At 48.4% G+C, this 19,050-nt stretch overlaps 2 protein-coding genes across 2 annotated transcripts; both read right to left on the reverse strand.

Moving 5' to 3' along the window:
- Window positions 1–1,144: 1,144 nt before the first annotated feature.
- LOC141027802 (uncharacterized) lies at window positions 1,145–4,009 on the reverse strand. Its single transcript, XM_073505246.1, has 2 exons — window positions 2,999–4,009; window positions 1,145–2,541 (listed from the first exon to the last, which is right to left on the reverse strand). The coding sequence occupies exon 2, from the start codon at window positions 2,523–2,525 to the stop codon at window positions 1,728–1,730; it is 798 nt and encodes a 265-aa protein (XP_073361347.1). The 5' UTR covers window positions 2,526–2,541; window positions 2,999–4,009; the 3' UTR covers window positions 1,145–1,727.
- A 9,933-nt stretch (window positions 4,010–13,942) lies between these two features.
- On the reverse strand, window positions 13,943–16,131 carry LOC109773116 (chaperone protein ClpB1-like). The gene is made up of 6 exons (XM_020331812.2): window positions 15,507–16,131; window positions 15,269–15,417; window positions 14,823–15,169; window positions 14,481–14,748; window positions 14,203–14,400; window positions 13,943–14,098 (listed from the first exon to the last, which is right to left on the reverse strand). Exons 1-6 carry the CDS (start codon window positions 16,129–16,131, stop codon window positions 13,943–13,945), a joined length of 1,743 nt encoding a protein of 580 aa, XP_020187401.2.
- Between the last annotated feature and the right edge of the window lie 2,919 nt (window positions 16,132–19,050).

Here is a 19,050-nt window from a genome sequence, read left to right on the forward strand (position 1 = left end):
TGATTTATTTTCACATTGCTAGTATGATCATTACTTAGTCATAGTGTTATCCAGGCATGAAAGTAGAGATGAAATAACAGAGACAAAGGTTCAACTATTGCTTCCCTATACGTGATATAAGCACAAACAAACAACAAAATAGCTCAACAACTTGTATCAGAAGAGCCTCAAAGCTAAACGGTAACAGGGCATCAAGAACATAAAAGCAGAATACCTGGGGTCATCTACATCAACCCTCGTCTTATCAGACTGTACAACTGTTGGTTCTGAATGATTGCTATCACCTATCAGGTAATACGGGATGAAGATCAGCTGAAGCTACTGCTGCATTGATTCCTGAAAATTACGGGTAACATCAGAGAATCAGTTATTTCCCAGAACAAAGAACAGAGAGTAAAACCGGGACAGGGCACCCTGACACTAGGAATGCCAGAACACACACAAAAAAAAACAGAAATCCAGGCAATATTGTAGGTTTTCCTCTGCACGCTAGCAGAATTATGGTGGAAAATCTACAATTAACTAGTTCACCAGTCATTAGCTGGTCGGGGAACTTTGCTAAAAAAAGGGGCTAGCCGAGAGACCATATCAGCACAATCAACACTGAGGTAAAGGTTGAAGTGCTGAACTTTCTAGGGTTCCTACCATGCAATGCACAAAGTGTTAAAAAAATTGTTTGGAGGTTGGTTTGTGATTTGGATGGGGTGAGGAAGAAGAACTAACACTTGGGGTTCGTATCTGACATGATTCTCGAGGTCAAGATAGGCATTTCAGCACAAAAGGAATACACTATTTTGAGGGTTGGCACCAAAATAGCTGGCGGTAGTCGCAAATAAGGGCAACGTTTCATCAATGGATGCACCTATGTGAATTATTGTGTGTGTGTGTGCTATGTGAATTAATAATTTCAAAACAGTTTTTTTGGAAACAATAATATTAAACTTGTTTGAATTATTGTGTGTGTGTGTGTGTGTGTGTACCTATGTGAATTAATTTGAGCTTATTTGAATTATTTGAAAATAGTCATCTTATTGGTTGTTTTAATTCAGTGCTGAAAATAGTTGTCTTTTGAAGTTTCATCAGTAGTACACTTCTCAGTTTCAAAATCAAAATTGCTACACAAAATGTAAAAATGAGCACAAGATGACGATCTAGAATAATTATTCCAATAATCATAATCGTTCCAATAATCATCTCAATAGTTGAAAGCATTAATTCACACAGCCCTAATAAATTTACACACTGATTGGACAAGCAATAGGCCTAAAACTTTGGATAGCTGAAAAAGCTCACAGCATCTAATGTTTTGACCAAAACTCTGTCAACATTCCAAGTGCATTCAACATTCAGTTTTGACAAAGAAACAGGGGAGCAGGTGGACCGCCGCCGCACCGTCGAGGGCTTCTGAATCTGGGTGGATTGGCGTTTCTGAATCTCAAGTTACTGTCAGCAACACACTGCATCAACAGAAACACTGAAGACTGACAGAGAAAACAGACTACAGCAGAAAAAGATGTTGCAATCGAGATTTCAGATTTATAGATCCTCTAAACCAATTTCAGCAGTGCGATTTATAAATTGAATTCTATCTCAGGGAAGGGAATAATGGAAGACTTCTTCTCATGACTACATCAGCTACTGATCTTTGACATGTTTCCAAGAAACTAAGAATACTGGGAATCAACAGAATATATCGATTGATTCTGAGGATTTGCGCCGGCCCGCGCTCAGTCGCCGCCGCCCGGCCGCCTCCAGATCAGGTACAGGGCGAGGGCGATCACCCCTATCGCGGGCGCGCACACGACGATGTCCTGTAGGCTGGGGAGCGCCTGGGCAGCCGCACCCGCTGTCGCGGCTGTGATGGAAGAAGAAGGGCCGTCAGCCCGGGCCCTGGCGGCGAAGGCGAGGAGCGTGGAGCAGTCGAGGCTCTGCACGCCGCTCGTCTGGAACTTGCCGGCGAGCATCTGCCTGACTGCGGGTGGCAGCTCCAGGCCGGAGCGCAGAGCCGACTGCACGCCGCTCGTCTGGAACTTGCCGGCGAGCATCTGCCTGACTGCGGGTGGCAGCTCCAGGCCGGAGCGCAGAGCCGACTGCACCCCTGGGGCGATCACCTTGCCGCGCAGCAGCGCCTGAACGGCCGGCTCCATCTGGGGGCCGAGCCGACCGAGGAGGCTGGGCGCCACCCTGGCGAGGACGACGTCGTCGACGAAGGGGGGGAGATGGCGAAGCTGTGGACGACGCAGCAGCAGCGGGGCGTGGTCGATGCAGACAGCCGCTCTATCGACCAGCAGCTCCCCCTGACGCGGGTCTGCCACCTCGTCCGGCCGCGCCGGAGTCGGAGTGGATGGAGGCGCCTCGAGAAGCCCCTTGAGGCCCTCCGCCCCAGCCTTGACGGCGGCCTTGAGCCGCGTCTTGGCCTCCTCGCGCGCCAGCTCGCGGAGCACGCTTTTGGCGAGCTCCGCGGCCTCCTCCTTGAGGAGAGGCCAGGCCATCAGGGCCAACTCCCAGAGCAAGTCTTTGGCCATCTGCCGTGCGTCCGGCCTGAAACACCAAAAACATTGTCAGAAAGATTTTCCCCGACCCCGATGAACAAACGCAAGAATTTCAATCCCCGGCCGGTGTTCTGCCGGTGTGAACTAGGAACGCTCCCTGCAAGAACTTAGTACCAAGCAAAGATTCTACCCTACCCAGCGAGGCTAACCAATCAATCCTATCCTGCAAGAAACCACGACGATTCGCCCACTATTCGACAGAAAAACAGAGGAGTTCGTGTCAGGAACACGAACCCATCCCGCCGATCTGCTACTTTTCGCCGACCAACTGCCTAGATTGGCACCTACCAATAATCACCCAAATGCAACAACTTACGCTCGTGCTCGAATTGCAAGAAACGCCTGTCGAAATCTACCGAGAAATTGCAAGAATCTGCGGCCGCCGAGAGAGGGGAGCGCAGAAACGATCATGGCAGAGACGGGAGGGCGGAGAGGAAAAGGCGTACCTCTTCTTCTTTGGCCGTCGGCGCGAGGCTCGCCCGCCCGCCGCTCGTTCCTCGGCGCGAGGCTTGCCGGTGATCCCGCCCGCCCGCCGCTCCCGACGCTCGGCTCCTCGCCGCGGTTGTGGTCGGCGCCGGGCTCGCGCGGTCTCGGCCGCGCTGCGAGCTGTGCGCCGGTCTCGCCGGTGGATGGGGTGGGGTTGATTGGAGGGGAGGGGAGGGGAGGCGAGGGTTTCGTCGCCGGTAGGAAGTGGGGATTGGGCACGGAGCGCGGAGGAGGGGAGGGGAGGGGAGCTGCGCCTGCGCCTGCGCTTATGTAGGCAGCCGCCCGGAACAGAGGAACAGGGCAGGGGTGCCCACGGCTAGCTATCGCGTTTGAAGTTGAAAATTACGGATTTGGGTCCTCCTAATCTTTGACGCATAACGATTTGGTACCCATTTAGCTACAGTTCAGTTGATTGATCCGACTTTGGGGTCAGTCGACATTCGTGGGGGTGGGGGTGGTGGGGGGCGCAGCGATGGGGCGGTGGCGTGGGAACTCGCCGGAGAAAAGGCTCGGCACGGGGGGCCTAGAGGGATGACCGGGGCGGCGGCGGACCGGCGGTGGGGAGTGGTTCCGGGGAAGGCGGGGCGGCGCGGCCGGCGGGGGCCGGCGGTTTGACCGGTGGTGGCTGGCGGCTCAAGGGCTGGAGGTTGAAGAAGCAATCTAGGCCTTTGATTTCGAATCCAATGGCCCAGAAATCGACCGACCTCAACTGAAAAAGTCAGTCGACTGACGTGTAGCCTCACTCATTTGGTACCGCAGCTCGAGAAGCGCTCCAATTCAGTTCTTATACATGAAAACCAACCAACCGTCCACCGTCACCAACGGATGGGAGATCATGGTCGATGACTGGGCCGACACCGATCCGGTCAAGGTCTCCATCGCTCGCGAGATCACCGCCCAGTTGAAGAGCCTGCCTGCCATTGCACGTGAATCACGCGTGGGGCTTGCTCAAGCAGTTCAGGGCAGATGAGAAGGCTCGTGTGTTTCCGGACTGCAAGGGCGTGCCCGTGGTTGCCGTTTGTCGTGTGGTGCATGCTCGAGTCACGGTTCCGCGATGCTGCCCAGCGCACTCACTCGTGCATGTACCGCCCGCGCAGCCGGTGCAGCAAGCGGCCCCTCATAACAGATCCAGAGGCAGAGCATGTATAGCATGTTCAAGTTGTTGTGCCACATCGATCGACCCCAACTACCTCACCATCTCCCGCAATAAGACGGCAGCAGGTATGCGTGTGGTCGTCATTGAGGAGGAGGAGGAGGAGCAGGATGCTTCACCTGATGTGCAGGTCGTGGCTGTTATCACATGTCATAAGGAGGCACCCATTGATGTGGAGGAGCAGGTAGACACGGTTCTTCCCGTAAAGACCGAGAAGGAGCCACGGGAGGAGGAGGAGGAGCAGGAGCCACGAGAGGAGGAGGACCTGTAGAGGGCGAAGAAGAAGAAGAAGAAGAAGAAGAAGAAGAAGAAGAAGAGGGCATTCAAGATGCATGCTCGGCGCCACTCTGCACGCCTGAGTGCCAGCCAATCCCTCGCCGTTCCGCCCGACTGAACTGCAGAAGTTACAGTTTACTAAAGAAAATATGCAGTTAGCAGTAGCAGTTAATTTATATTTGTATGCAAGTTCGAACTACCTATGATGTGAGTGTCAGTCTACCAATGAAGAAAGCATGAACTACCTATGATGCATATATGAGTGAACTATCTATGTTTTGGTAGTTGGCAACATCTGTATTGTCTGAACTTTAACTATTTATGTTTTGTTTTGGCAACATCTACCTATGAAGAAATTCCAGACATTGTTTTAACAACTGTTTTATCTCAATTTTAACAATTTTGGCAACATCTATATTTGTCAGTTTTGGACACTGTTTTGGCAATTGGCTTTATGTTTCTATGTCAGTTATCATTAATTTTTTTGGCAACACCTATTGGGCAAGCACATTTAGATCAATTTTTGGCAACATCCATGTTTGTAAAAATGCATTCAGTCACAGATACATTCAGATAGTGATACTGAATTTAAACACAACATAAATTCAGCTGCATTCAGACTTATCTCAGCCGCATTCAAATAGTGACACATTCAACTACATTCAGTCTTATTCCATTCAGATGATGAGGAAATGAAGTTAGACACAACATAAGTTCATTAGGTGCATTACATAACGTAACATAAGACTTGTTGTTCTTCTGGTGCAATATATTCATCAGGTGCATTACAACACATGTTTTCTCTCGAGTTTTGCTATATATTCTCAGTCATTAATTAAAATAGTAGAATATAATGCAATCATAAAAAAATATTAAAAGGCATGTAGCAACACACGGGCATACTTGTGTTGTTGTATAAAACTCGTGAATTTTTGACCCCTTCCAGCAATATCAACGTTCAAAAAGAAGAACATCTATAGAAATATACCCTCTCATTCTCTTCTTATTTTAAAAAAATGAACGACCACTCAGTTTATTCTTATCTTAAAAAAGCAATTCACTCTGTTATCGCACGAGACAACGCTTACACTCACGTCTCATTCCCCCGGCCTGCTCTCCCGGCCACGACTTCTCGCTGCAGCCTCCCCTCGGTGCCACGACATTCATCCCGCACCTTGCTCTCACGTCTCCCCTCCCCTCCACGGTGTCACCCGCCCCTCTCTCTCCCCTCTACGACATCAAGGCGATTCCCGTTGCTAAGAAGTGCACACCATCGTAGCCGAGGGCGATCACCACGACGATGCAACATGCTGCCCACCGCAGCGCCACAACTTCTCTAAGTATGGCGGCTAAGACCAGGTCCCGAGCTTATGTGTCCATCCTTTTATGTACTCCCTCCGTCCCATAATATAAGAGCGTTTTTTACACTAGTGTAGTGTCAAAAACGCTCTTATATTATGGGACGGAGGGAGTAGTTATTTATGTGTCTTTTATGAGTCATCTTTTGGGTATTGATAATGGAGAAGTAAAAGCAAAACCAACAGTGTGTTTTTGCTGCCATGATATACACATGAGCAAGCAAGTTGTGTGTAATTTGCATAAGATAATAAAGTTAAGTATCCATACTTACATGTCATGATAAACTCCAATCAAGCCCTTGTCATATATTATTCCAAGTGACACTAGGTTTTTAGTAGGAAAAGGATTCATCACCCACACATGATCAGCCACTAGTCCTCCAAAGAAGGCATTCATGCTCATGACATTTATGGTATGAGTCCAGCACCTAGTTTGGGACTAACCTATTAACTTAGTGCCCAGTGCCAGTTGCAGGGGTCCATATATACTAAGACCAAAAATGATATATAATTGTTCGAAAGTGTATATAAAACATCCAGATTCTGCCAAGTGTAAAAATCATTGGAGGGGAGGGGAGGGGAGGCGAGGGTTTCGTCGCCGGTGGGAAGCAGAAATTGGGCACGGAGCGCGGAGGAGGGCGGGGTTATTGGGAGGGAGAGGAGGGGATTGGGCACGGAGCTGCGCCTGCGCCTGCGCTTATGTAGGCAGCCGCCTGGAATAGAGGAACATGGCAGGGGTGCCCACGGCTAGCTATCGTGTTTGAAGGTGAAAATTACGGATTTCGTCCTCCTAATCTTTGACCCATAACGATTTGGTACCGCAGCTCCAAATACGATTCTTATAAATGAAAATACATAACAACTATGGTCGCGTTTTTGGAAAAGAACCCGTGCTCCAGTTTGGCACAACACACGTCAGGGTCGCCATCGCGGGCCCACTTGTCGATAAAACACGCCAAGTAGTCAAATCGCCGCATCCTTATTCCATAGTCGCGTCTACTCCACCGGTCCTCTTTCTCCATCTCGTCGCCTCCCTCCTCGTCTCTCTCACCCTCATCTCTCCCTCTCCCTCTCTCAAATCCCTAACCAACCACCCACCCACCACCGCCTATCGCCTCCGTCGATGGCGGATCCGGTTCAAGAGCCTGCCATTGCTCGCGAATCACAAGTGGGGCTTGCTCAAGTAGTTCAGGGGAGATGACAAGGCTCGTGTGTTCCGGGACTGCAAGGGCGTGCCCGTGGTTGCCGTTGTCGTGCGGTGCATGCTCGAGTCGCGGTTCGGCGATGCTGCCCAGCGCGCTCACTCGTGCATGTACCTCCTGCGCAGCCGGTGCAGCAAGCGGCCGCTCCTAACGGATCCAGAGGCAGAGCATGTATATCACGTTCAAGTTGTTGTGCCACACCAGCGCGCTCCTAACGGTTTTCTCTCAATTTTAATTTTTTTGGCAACATCTATGTTTGTCAGTTTGGACACTGTTTTGGAAATTGGCTTCATGTTTCTATGTCAGTGATCATCCATTTTTGGCAACACCTGTTGGGAAATGTTTGTAGCACATTCAGATCCACTTTTGGCAACATCCTTGTTTGTAAAAATGCATTCAGACGCTGACACATTCAGATTGTGACACTGAATTTAAACACAACATAAACTCGATTGCATTCAGACTTATCTCAGTTGCATTCAAATAGTGACACATTCAGCTGCATTCAGATAGTGACACATTCAGCTACATTCAGACTTATCTCATTCAGATGATGAGGAAATGAAGTTAAACACAACATAAATTCATCAGGTGCATTACATAACATAACCTAATACTTGCATTTCTTCAGGTGCTATATATTCTTAGTTCTCCAAGTGCAATATATTCATCAGGTGCATTACGACACAACTTTTCTCTTGAGTTTTGCTATATATTCTCAGTCATTAATTAAAGAGAAAAGTATATTTTTCATCCCTCAACTCTTGGCGTAGTCTAAATTTAGTCCCTCAACTTTAAAACCGGCAACTTGCACCCCCAACTCTTGAAACCGGACAAATTTAGTCCCTTGTCTCGGTTGACCCGGTATCGCTGCTGACTCAGCGCGGTTTTGACCAGTCTTCGTCCACGTGGCGGTATATCTCTCTCCTACCTTTCTCCATCTCACATTTGATTACTGAGACATTTCATCAAACACCTAGCATGCACTGCATGTGCCATCTACGGCGGGACCATGGTGGCTGAAGACCGCCGATGCTCCCGTGGCTTGTGTGCGTGCGCCACAGCATGGACGGCTGTTGGCTGCCGCCTGTGCGCCGGCGTGCTGCTTCGTTTAAAACAAAAGGAAGCCTCAACTTGGGACAGTGCAAGTCAGCATGAGCTTATCCTCGTTGGCTTGCCTTCATCTCCGTGGCCACCATGGTGGAGCTGCCTACTTGGCTTCATCCTCGTCATGAAGCGGGAGTGGCCATGGGCCATGGTGTCCGCCTGTCCGGCGAGGTAGAACGGGGTTGCGATGTCCGACGAGGTGCAGCAAGCTCGCGGTGGTCAGCGAGTTAGAGCAGAGGCATCGCGACTGGCTAGAGGGGCTTGCGAGGGTTTGGCCGTGGACGACACATGCAGGGCATGTAAGGTGTTCGATGAGATGCCTCAATAAGCCAATGCGAGGAGGAAGAAGGCAGGGGACAGGAATACTGCCATGTGGACGAAGACAGTTCAAAACCATGCTTAGTCAGAAGCGATACCGGGTCAACCGAGACGATGGACTAAACTTGTCCGGTTTCAAAAGTTGGGGTTACAAGTTGTCCGGTTTTAAAGTTGAGGGACTAGATCTAGATTTCATCAAAAGTTGAGGGACGAAAAATATACTTTTCTCTTAATTAAACTAGTAGAATATATATGAAATCAGAAAAAGGCATGTAGCAACACATGGGCATACTTGTGTTGTTTTAGAAAACTCAACGAATTTTTTACCCCCTTCAACAATATCGACGTTCAAAAAGAAAAAAAAAAACCGTAGAAATACACCCTCTCATTCTCTTCTTATTTTTTTTAAAAATCAAACGACCGCAATACACCCTCTCATTCTCTTCTTATTTAAAAAAAAATCAAATGATCGCTCATTTTCTTCTTATCTTAAAAAAAGCAATTCACTCTCTTATCGCACGACAGAACGCTCACACTCACATATCATTCCCCACGTCTGCTCTCCCCGTCATGGCTTCTCACTGCATCCCCCTCTCGGTGCCATGACATTCAGCCCGCACCTTGCTTTCATTGTGTGCCCTTTGCTCCACGGTGTCGCCCTCCCCCTCCTCTCCCTCTACGACGTCCTAGGCCAATTCCCCTGCTAAGGAGTGTATATCGTCAGAGCCGAGAGCGACACCGCGGTGATGCAACCCGCTGCCTACCGCAACACCACAACTTCTATGAGTGCGGCGGCCACAAGCAGGTCCCGAGCTTATGTGTCCACCCTTCTATTTTTCTATTTATGTTATGGGTCATGTTTTGGGTATTAATATGGAAAAGTAAAAGCAAAATCCGCAGTGTGTTTTTGCTGCCATGATATACACATGAGCAAGCAAGGCAATGAAAATGTGTGTAATTTGTATAACGTAATAAAATTAAGTATCCATACTTAGCACTCATGGTAAAACCCAATCAGACCCTTCTCATATATTACTCCAAGCGACATCAGTTTTTTTTTGGAAAAGGAGGATGACCCCCGGCCTCTACATCTGGGAGATGCATGCGGTCATTTTATTAATTATTCTCGAGGACCTTACAAAGTAGAACAATAATATGCCTGAATCCGCCATCTCGCCAACATCTGCCGCTATTCCTATCCGAATGATGAAGGGGTGCAAGATGGGCCACATACCCAGACCTCTCACCTAAGCCTAACATCTAAAGCCGGAGGCCCTGACCGAGCCATCTGCCAGGTCCGGGGCTCAAACCGGTCCGACGCACTCACATGTGTCGTCGCCGCCGTCTTCCGCTGGCCCATCTTCAGAGAAGATTGAGGTGACAACCTTGGTAGGTCCTCCGCCATCGACGCCACCACGACGCCAAACGACGGCCTCCACCTACGCGAGCCTTCGCAGGTCCCCCGCCATTGACGCCACCACGACGCCAGCCGACTCCCTCCACCTACGCGAGTCCATCTCCAAGCAACGGATGTAAATCCATGCTAGGATAGGGCCGCACCACCGCCGTCACCCACCACCCACAAGCGCCACCCAACCCCAAGGTTCCCAAAGCGGCACCTTCAAGAAGGGAGCGCCGCCGTTAGCGCCGCCGCCGCCAAACAAAGTTAGGGCTTTCGCCCGGGAGACCTAGGGGAAGGTGAAGTGAGGAGATCAGTCCATACCGACGCCTCCAAGGAGGGGAACGACGCCCTCAGGCGTCGCCGACGGCGCGCCCGGTCATGGCCGGCCAGGGATTTCGCCCGAACTAGATCTCCGCCACTAGCAGCGCCTCCTGTATAGAACCGGCGACCAAGAGGAAGCGCGGCCCAACCAGGCTGGCCCGCACGCCAAATAGGGGAGGAGGGGAGGCGCTAGATCGCACGCACCGGCCGCCGTAGAAGCCGGCGCCGACCACCAACGACCACCGGATCCCGCCGCCCGCGCCGCCGGGACACCAGATCCACCGCCCGCACGGCTGCTAGCCAACCGTGCCTTGCCAATGGAGCCACCGCTCCAGATCCGGGGTTCCCCATGCAGAAGTAGGGCAACCGAGGCCCCACCGCCATCATCCTTGGCGCCCCGGGCTTGCCCGGCGGCTGCCTCAGGCGGCGGCGAGGAGGTGGGACGAGGTGGAGAGGGGGCCACGGCGGCGCGGCTACCCCCCCCCCCCCCCCCCCCCCGCCGCCGGGAGAGGCGACGCGGGGGTCGCAGGGGACGCGGGGGAGGAGATCAGCACGTGCTATAATATGAATTGATGACGACATCAGGTTTTTAGCAGGAAAAAGATTCATCACTCACACATGATCAACCGCCAGTCCTCCAAAAAATGCATTCATGCTCATGATATTTATGTATGAGTCCAACACCTAGTTTCACACCAAGTGGTCCCTTATAATATGATACTCTTTTGACCCATTTCTATGTATCTGCTTGAAACAAGTTTGCACCATCATCCATAAGGACTCCATAAGGTTTAGACAATCTATTTGGACACTTATTAATGGAGAAACTTTACTAATGCAATTCTTTAACTTGAAGTACCTACACACAGTAAAACCTATAATCAATCAAATAGAAATACACAAATGTTGGTTCGGAAGAAGAGGAGGGGGAGAGAGGAGGAGCGCGAGGATTTATTTCAGGGGAGGGGATGGGATGTGAGAGGGCTGCGTGTGCGCGTGCTTTTATGCACCCCAGAAGAGAAGAGGTGTGCCGCCCCCAATGCACGGCTATGTTGTTTGAAGTTCTTCCCACACAATGACATAGTTTTCTCTTGAGTTTTGCTATATATATTCCTAGTGATTAATTAAACTAGTACAATAGAATATATTATGTAATCAGAAGGAAAAAGCACGTGGCAACCCACGAGCATACTCCCCTTCCAACAATATCCACATTAGAAGAACATATATAAAAATACACATTTTGTATCATCATTCATGTGCAACATATATACAAAGAAGAAAAATTATTTGTATGCATCTCTTCTGTTTGTGTAAAACTCGATGAGTTCGATCTGGTCCATCATAGTTATGCCAGTGACATTATTAATCGACATTTTCAAAGCATCATCCTAAGACATCGGTTTTTATCTCTGATTTACGAAAGTGAACATAAACATATACTGAAATAAAAAAGGTTAAAAATAAGCTCATATACAATCCTTTAAAACTCGAATATTTCCTTACCTGCGGTGCATCGGGCTTTGGGCGGCGTGGGGACCCGTTGATCAGTGTAATAACTTCCCCGAAAGAAGGATTTAGGGTTTAAAAGGTTGATCAGTGTGATAACTTCCCTGAAAGAAAAAGAAAACGGATCGTTCAGCGCCCACTCGCACGAGACTTCCTCATCCCGATAAGATTTCCCCATTGGCCAGCCGCCTGCCGCCAAGGTCAATCCAGTTGCTGCATGTGCCTCGGCCGCCGCCACCCCGCCTAGCGGGTTAATGCCGTCAAACGAGCCAGAAAGCCTATTCTGGATGTGCATTATCAACGTATCTAGGCCAGGCCCACGAAGGTCGTCCTCTGGTCTTATATCCAAGGCTCAACTATCTAAAAATTCACCCACCTCTTTTTTTTTAATCTGAAGGAGGATGGAGACGAGGACGGAGAAGGAGTAGTTGCGTTGAGATGCTCTCCAAAAACCGTATCGCCCTTCTCTCGAGAAGGATCTCGAAGGACGGGGTTCCGGAGGCACATGCTCCCCCGACCAACCGTGCAAATGGTTGTCAGGATGGGATCGCCGGAGGCAGAAAAGTGAGAGGAATAGTGGATGACGGCTAGGGTTGCGCAAGGAGGGAGTGAGTGACTTGGCTGCACCAGCCAACGCTTCCTTATATAGGTTGTCGGGTAGATGGACCTGTGCTTATGCCCATGACCGAGTCTGCGAACAGTCCATGGTCCAACGTCTTGGATAGTGGCACTTCTGTTAGCAACTCATTAATTAACCCGAGATTAATTAATCATTTCTGAATGGCAAAAATAAGCACATACGTGTGATCTTGGCTCAGCTCATTCCCATAATCCGTGACGCACGTGCGCGTTGTGGCAGGCGGCGGAGGAGGAGGAGCGCGTGTACCACTCCTCTTCTCAAGCTCTCAATGACATGTGGTAGAGCAGCCCTTATAAAAGGGGTCTCAACTCTGCTCAACTAGCAAGATGGTACTAAACTTTCCACCACTTACCCTACACCTACACGGACCTTAGAGATTAACCAGGAATTATTGTCTTATATGAGCCAAAGCACATCTATAATTCAACACTCACAACCTACACTACACTAGACAGACAAGTACTCACATATGTAGGAGTAATATTCCAATATGCACACCAATATGATTAGCAGGCACACCAATATGCTTCTACTCCTATACTCACAAGCATGCTGACAAAGCAGTACTCCACTAAATGTTCATTTGGATTAGCAGGCATTCACCACACTAAAGAGCATCACTAGAGCAGCCCTAGAGCATCCCAAATGTATCATCAACAACATCCTCTAACTGAACATGCTGACCTAAAAAGCAGAAACGCTGCATCTCTACATTGTACTCCAATCACATGAATCATCTCTACACTGGAGCAGAAAAAAAAGAAGAGAAACCCTGAATTGGCTACTCTGAACATTTACGCTACAGAGTACAACATCCTCTGTGATTAAATGAACAACATCCTCTGAATTCACTTTAATTAACTGAACATATAACATCATCAACAACATCCTGGATAACATCCTCACACTGAACATTCTGGAGTACATAACATGAAGCATCACTTTCTTGCTGGGGAACCAGATCATGCACCTAGCCCCTTCAGGAAAAATTCAGAACAGCGGCCGTTGCAGAAAGTTCAGAAAACCTAGTGAACAATAAGTTCAGAAAGTTCATTCTATACTAAAACCACAATAACACTAAATACTCCTACCATCACAAACCACGCGGCAAAATTTAGCATTAGTGTATGATCATAAGCAAGTAGTACTTTACACAACACTCTTATATTTCGGGACAGAGGGAGTACTTTACAATGGCGTGCAGATGAAATTCGACTTACACGGCACACTGAGCTGGCCAAAATGGACACCGCGATGTCTATCTGAATCATCGGATACTTGCCTGCATGCGTGGTCTCTGTTTGGCAGCGGGGTTTAATTTTGGAGTAAGTCTCAAGACTGAAGACTGGGAGCAGCGGCCCAAGGTTTATTAGTAAACTCAGTAGCAGTCAGTCATAGAGGTTCGATCAAGGAAGTATAATCTCAGCAAACAATAAACATTTTCTCACAAACCAGCAAGCTTTACATACCATTTTGCTACAGATAATGAATACTTATACAGTACGAACAACAAGTGCTTGGTGACTAATCACTAACAACATACATATTCGCTATATATGCCTATGCACACGGCAAAAAAATCATAGCTGGCCTCGACTGGTAGATCTGCCACCTCCTGCTACTTCAGTACGTGGTATTTCAGCCCCTTCCTATCATCGGCGGCATCTATGAAGACGGTCGAGCCTTGGCATGCTTCTCCATTGACAAGCATGTCCACGAGAACTCTCGTCACATTCTTCTTCATCCACCTCTTAATAGGCCTTGCACCATACACCTGCAATATATAGTCCATGTATATTCATCGTAAGCGGGACATACTAGAAAAGACTACGCAAATAAGTGTGATTTGGTTTGGTGACGAGAATAACATGTACTTACCATGTCGTGCGACTCTGACCAAATGACGTCCAAGGCAGCATCTGATGCAAACAAAGAGATGCCCTTGTTAGCTGCCATAGCAACAACACTCTTCATATGGATTTTCACAATCTCCCTCAGTTCGTCATGCGAAAGCGGCTCAAATATCACAGTCTCACTCAGTTTGTTGATAAATTCAGGCTTAAAGCGTTTCTCAACCTGTGCAAGATCAGGTAAATATGTCGATCAGCAGAGTGCCCAACAGGACTTTACAAAGAGACAATTGGGGATACACATACCTTTTCCATAAGAAGATCCCGTGCAGTTTCCATGTTTTCTGTGGCCATTCCAGCTGACAGGTTCTCTGCTCCTAGATTTGAGCTCATGATGATAATAGTATTCTTGAAATATACGCTCCGTCCTTTTCCATCAATCAACACGCCATCATCGAGGAGTTGAATGAGAACCTTGAATATTGAGGGATGTGCCTTATCTGCCTCGTCAAAAAGAACAACACTATATGGTTGGCTCCTTACTTTATCAGTAAGCTGTCCGTCTTCTTCATAGCTTCAGAAAGTCAAATGGAAATGTGAGACATGAGAAGGAAGTTTCGGAAAGAAATACATGTGCAAAGAGTGTACAAGTTAAACCTTCGAGGTCCTCCAATGAGACGCGATACAGATCCACTGTCAGCATATTCAGACATGTCAAAGCGGACCAACATCTTCTCATTGTCAAACAGCTTCTCGGCAAGTGCTTTCGCAAGCTCTGTCTTCCCAACACCAGTCGGCCCCAAAAATAGAAAAGAACCGATTGGTTGGCTAGATTGATCAAAGCCGACCCTCGAACGTAGCACTTCTTGCGCAACCAAATTAATAGCTTCATGCTGTCCAACGACTCTCTCATGCAATCGGTCTACTAGGTGGCAGAACTTTTCTTCCTCTCGGCCAAGTGTAGTGATCGGAATTTTAGTCCATCGGCTCACAACCTTCATCATATAACAAAAGAACATGGCATGAGCATCACATTGAAACAAATGGAGACTACTCATACAGATTCTATTATTGGCAAGGAAATGTGAATTTACCTGTGCAATATGACATGGACCAACGGTTAGCTCCTGCACTGCATTTACAGTGCTAGTTTTCTTATCTCTAATTTGTTTTGGTTGATGCAACCTTACGGAAGTGCATGCCTCGTCCATCAGATCAATTGCTTTATCAGGAAACTGACGACCTGAAGACAACAAAATCCACAATTTCTTCAAGATGCACAAACCTACAAAAGTAAACCTACAAAATGCACAAATCTTGTCATGAACGTACCTGTAATATAATGGCCGGCGAGGTGCGCAGCAGCAACCAGAGCGTCGTCGCTGATTATTAGTCCATGGTAGTCTTGGTACCGCTGCTTCAGCCCCTGCAGGATGGCAACGGTTGCCTGGACGGTCGGCTCGTCGACGTCAACCCTTTGGAAGCGCCGCTCGAGCGCGGCATCCCTCTGGATGTATTTGCGGTACTCTTCGGTTGTGGTGGCGCCTATGCAACGGATGCGGCCACGGGCCAACGCGGGCTTGAGGATGTTGGCCGCGTCGCCGGTGCCGCCACGTTGATCGCCGGCACCGACAATCATGTGCATCTCGTCGATGAAGAGGATGAGCTTGCCGGCGGAATCCTCGGCCTTCTTGATGGCATCCTTCAAGCGCTGCTCGAACATGCCGCGCCAGTGGGTTCCCGCGACCATGGCCCCGACGTCGAGCTCGGCCACGCGGGCCCCAACGAGGGCTTCGGGGACCGTCCCAGCAGCGATGCGCCGAGCGAGGCCCTCGACGATGGCCGTCTTGCCGACGCCGGCGGGGCCGACGAGGGCGGCGCAGTTCTTGGTGCGGCGGCAGAGGATGCAGATGATGCGGTCGATGTCGTCGTCGCGGCCGATGACCGGATCTAACATGCCGGCGTCCAAGGTCCTGAGGATGGCGGGCGTGGAGAAGGGCTTGAGCTGTTGCGACAAGAGGCTCCACACTACTGCCCACGACAAACCAACGCTAGTAACGGCCAATACCCTAGCCAGCATAGCCTGCTCCATCTTCTGATTTCTCTGCTACGCCGCGCGCCGGAATCGATGGATTTCTGGCTTTCAAAGGGGACGTATATATATCTAGCGCAGCTGATAGATAGAGTAGTAAACCACGACTCGGTGATGGACTCAAAGCAAGCACCAACCCTACTCGGACACCTCCGCATCGATCGTCCGATCTGGGCTCACTGTCACTCACCTCCGGAGCCGTCTGATTTCTCTTTTTCTTAGGATCTCCGGAGCCGTCTGATGGATACGACCCCAGCGATCTATTAGCCAGAGCGACCCCCCAGCCCCGCAGACGAATCAGCCCAGCCCAAGTCGGGTCTTTTGCCAAGCCTTGCAGCCCATTCACATAGAAAAAGGGAAAAAAATGACAATACAAAATATATGATAAGACTCTTATAATAAAAAAATGTCATACTCTTTATAATAAATTCCATCCTCTTATAATAACAAAATGCTATACTCTTTCAAATAAATGCCATCCTCTTATAATAAAAAATGACAAGGTCAATTTTTTTATAAAAAATGACATCCTCTTATAATAAAAAATGCAACCCTCTTTATGAAAATTGCCATGATCAAAATTCAAAAAATCCCACCCTCATATAATAAAATGGCATCCCCTTAATAATAATAAATGCCATGTTATTGATTATGAAAATTATAATGCTCTTGATAATAAAACTGCCGTCCTGTAAGTAACAAAAAAATGCCATGCTTTAGTTATTAAAAATGCCATGCTCATGATAAAAAACTGCACATGTGCGGGTAAAAAAACCAATTTAAAAATTCAGGATTTTTTGGTTTCAGTAACTGAAAAACGAAAATAAACAAAATTAACTTCAAAATATTAGATAAAGTTGTTTAGAAAGAACTTGTACACAAGAAGCACTACAGCCTAGTAGGGATGAAAATGGAGTGAAACTTTCCGTTTTAACGAAAATGGAAATTTGCACAACGGAAATGGAAATAGATTTTTTTATGTCGAAACGGAAACAAAAACAGAATGGTGTTTTCTGGTGGAACATGCATGGAAACAGAACTTTCTGTTTCGGTGAATATGGAATTTCTGTTTTGACTATATACCTATGGCTGCTTTGTAGCCCAACCATCAAACAACACACAATAACATAATGAGTAGAATGGATCATTTGAGGCCCAACTTCTACTACCACACATGTACTCGGCTTGACCCTATACGCAATTGTCTAGTACTACTACAATACTACGCTAAGTTGCTAACATAATCATATTATTTTATAGACATGTTAACAATTCATTAAATTTGTTTGTTTTTATGTGTATTTATCTATGATTCAAGGGGTTTTTAAGTTCCGGTCAATGCCCACTTCTGTTTTCATGTCTGCTTTGTTTTCCTTTCGTGTTCGTTTCTGGTAGTATCTGTTTCCCTATTCATTTCCAGGGTTTTTGTATTCGTTTCCGCTTCTACAAGAATATATGAAAACAAATATGGTAGCACTCAATTCCGTCCGTTTCCGCTCCATTTTTGCATGGGCTGCCGGTCTCCAACTAACATTTCCAGCTAAATCTTAGACAAGTAATATGAATCAGAGAGTATATAGATAGATGCAATCTAGTCTGCCTCGTAGGTGTACTATCGTGTAAACTTGCTGGAATCCCCATGGTTGCAATATTTCAAAACCACAATGCCTGCACGAATCTCCGCGCAAAGATCAAGACCGTAACCAATGGGTGCGGCGTGTCAGCGTGTGGCACAAGGATCAAAGACAATGGGTGCTCGAGATTGTGCTTCGATCGGTCACCTGCCTCTGAAGGGTGAGCCAGGCCTGGAGGAAGAAGGGCGGAGCTCGTTCAGGGTGGCACAGATGGAGCGACCAGAAAACGACATTGTGTCTGTATTTGGAGTATGGGCACGCTGACATTTGAAGTGCTACGAATCGAATCATGAGTCAAGTGTCAAGGATTGGAATTCGAGGTGGCCTCCAGACGCAACTACTAGTTGCATAAGATCCAGAATGCGCTATCTTAAGAGGCTTGTAACATATACGAGTCCCTCCGTCTCGAAATTTTCGGCCCGGGCGTAGTGCAATTGCAGTTTTGCAAAAAGGACCTTAGCTTTTTAAATCTCTTGATAATCAATCCCCCTCTATGATTCTTCCTCCCCCAGCCGGCAGTAGGGCCCATCCGGTGCCGCCGCGCAGCTGCGCCACCGCTGCCCACCTGGACGCCGCCCACCAGCGCCTACGCGGAGACCACCTCCATGGGCGGAGGCTCCATGGCTGACGGGCGCCTCCTCCTCGTCGCCCTGCTCGCGTCCCTGGTCACTTCCTCACGGCCGCCGCAGCCACCCAATCCGGTGGGGGAGTTGGGCAAGTCCCTGGCTGCCATTGCTCCTTCCCCGCCTGGAGACGAGTACGTGCCTGGTGGAGGGCCGCCGCCATTGCTCCTTCCCCGTCATCGCCGCGGGAGTTGGGGTAATTTTCCTGCCCAGTCAAGCAAATCTTGCCTTGTTAACATTAAGATATTCGCACTGCCCAGTTAATCAAGGGAGGAAGCAATCAATTTCAATAACAATCAATCAAATCCTGCCTAACACAGGGTCCTCCCACAACAAACAAATTTATTTTGACAGTAATAATCTCTGAAACTAAGTGCTAAGTGTCAGTATCAAAACCGGCGGATCTCGGGTAGGGGGTCTCGAACTGTGCGTCTAAGGACGATGGTAACAGGAGACGGGGGACATAATGTTACCCAGGTTCAGGCCCTCTCTGTGGAGGTAATACCCTACTTCATGCTTGATTGATC

Source organism: Aegilops tauschii, chromosome 7 (genome assembly GCF_002575655.3).
Source record: "Aegilops tauschii subsp. strangulata cultivar AL8/78 chromosome 7, Aet v6.0, whole genome shotgun sequence".
Lineage (NCBI taxonomy): Eukaryota > Viridiplantae > Streptophyta > Magnoliopsida > Poales > Poaceae > Aegilops > Aegilops tauschii.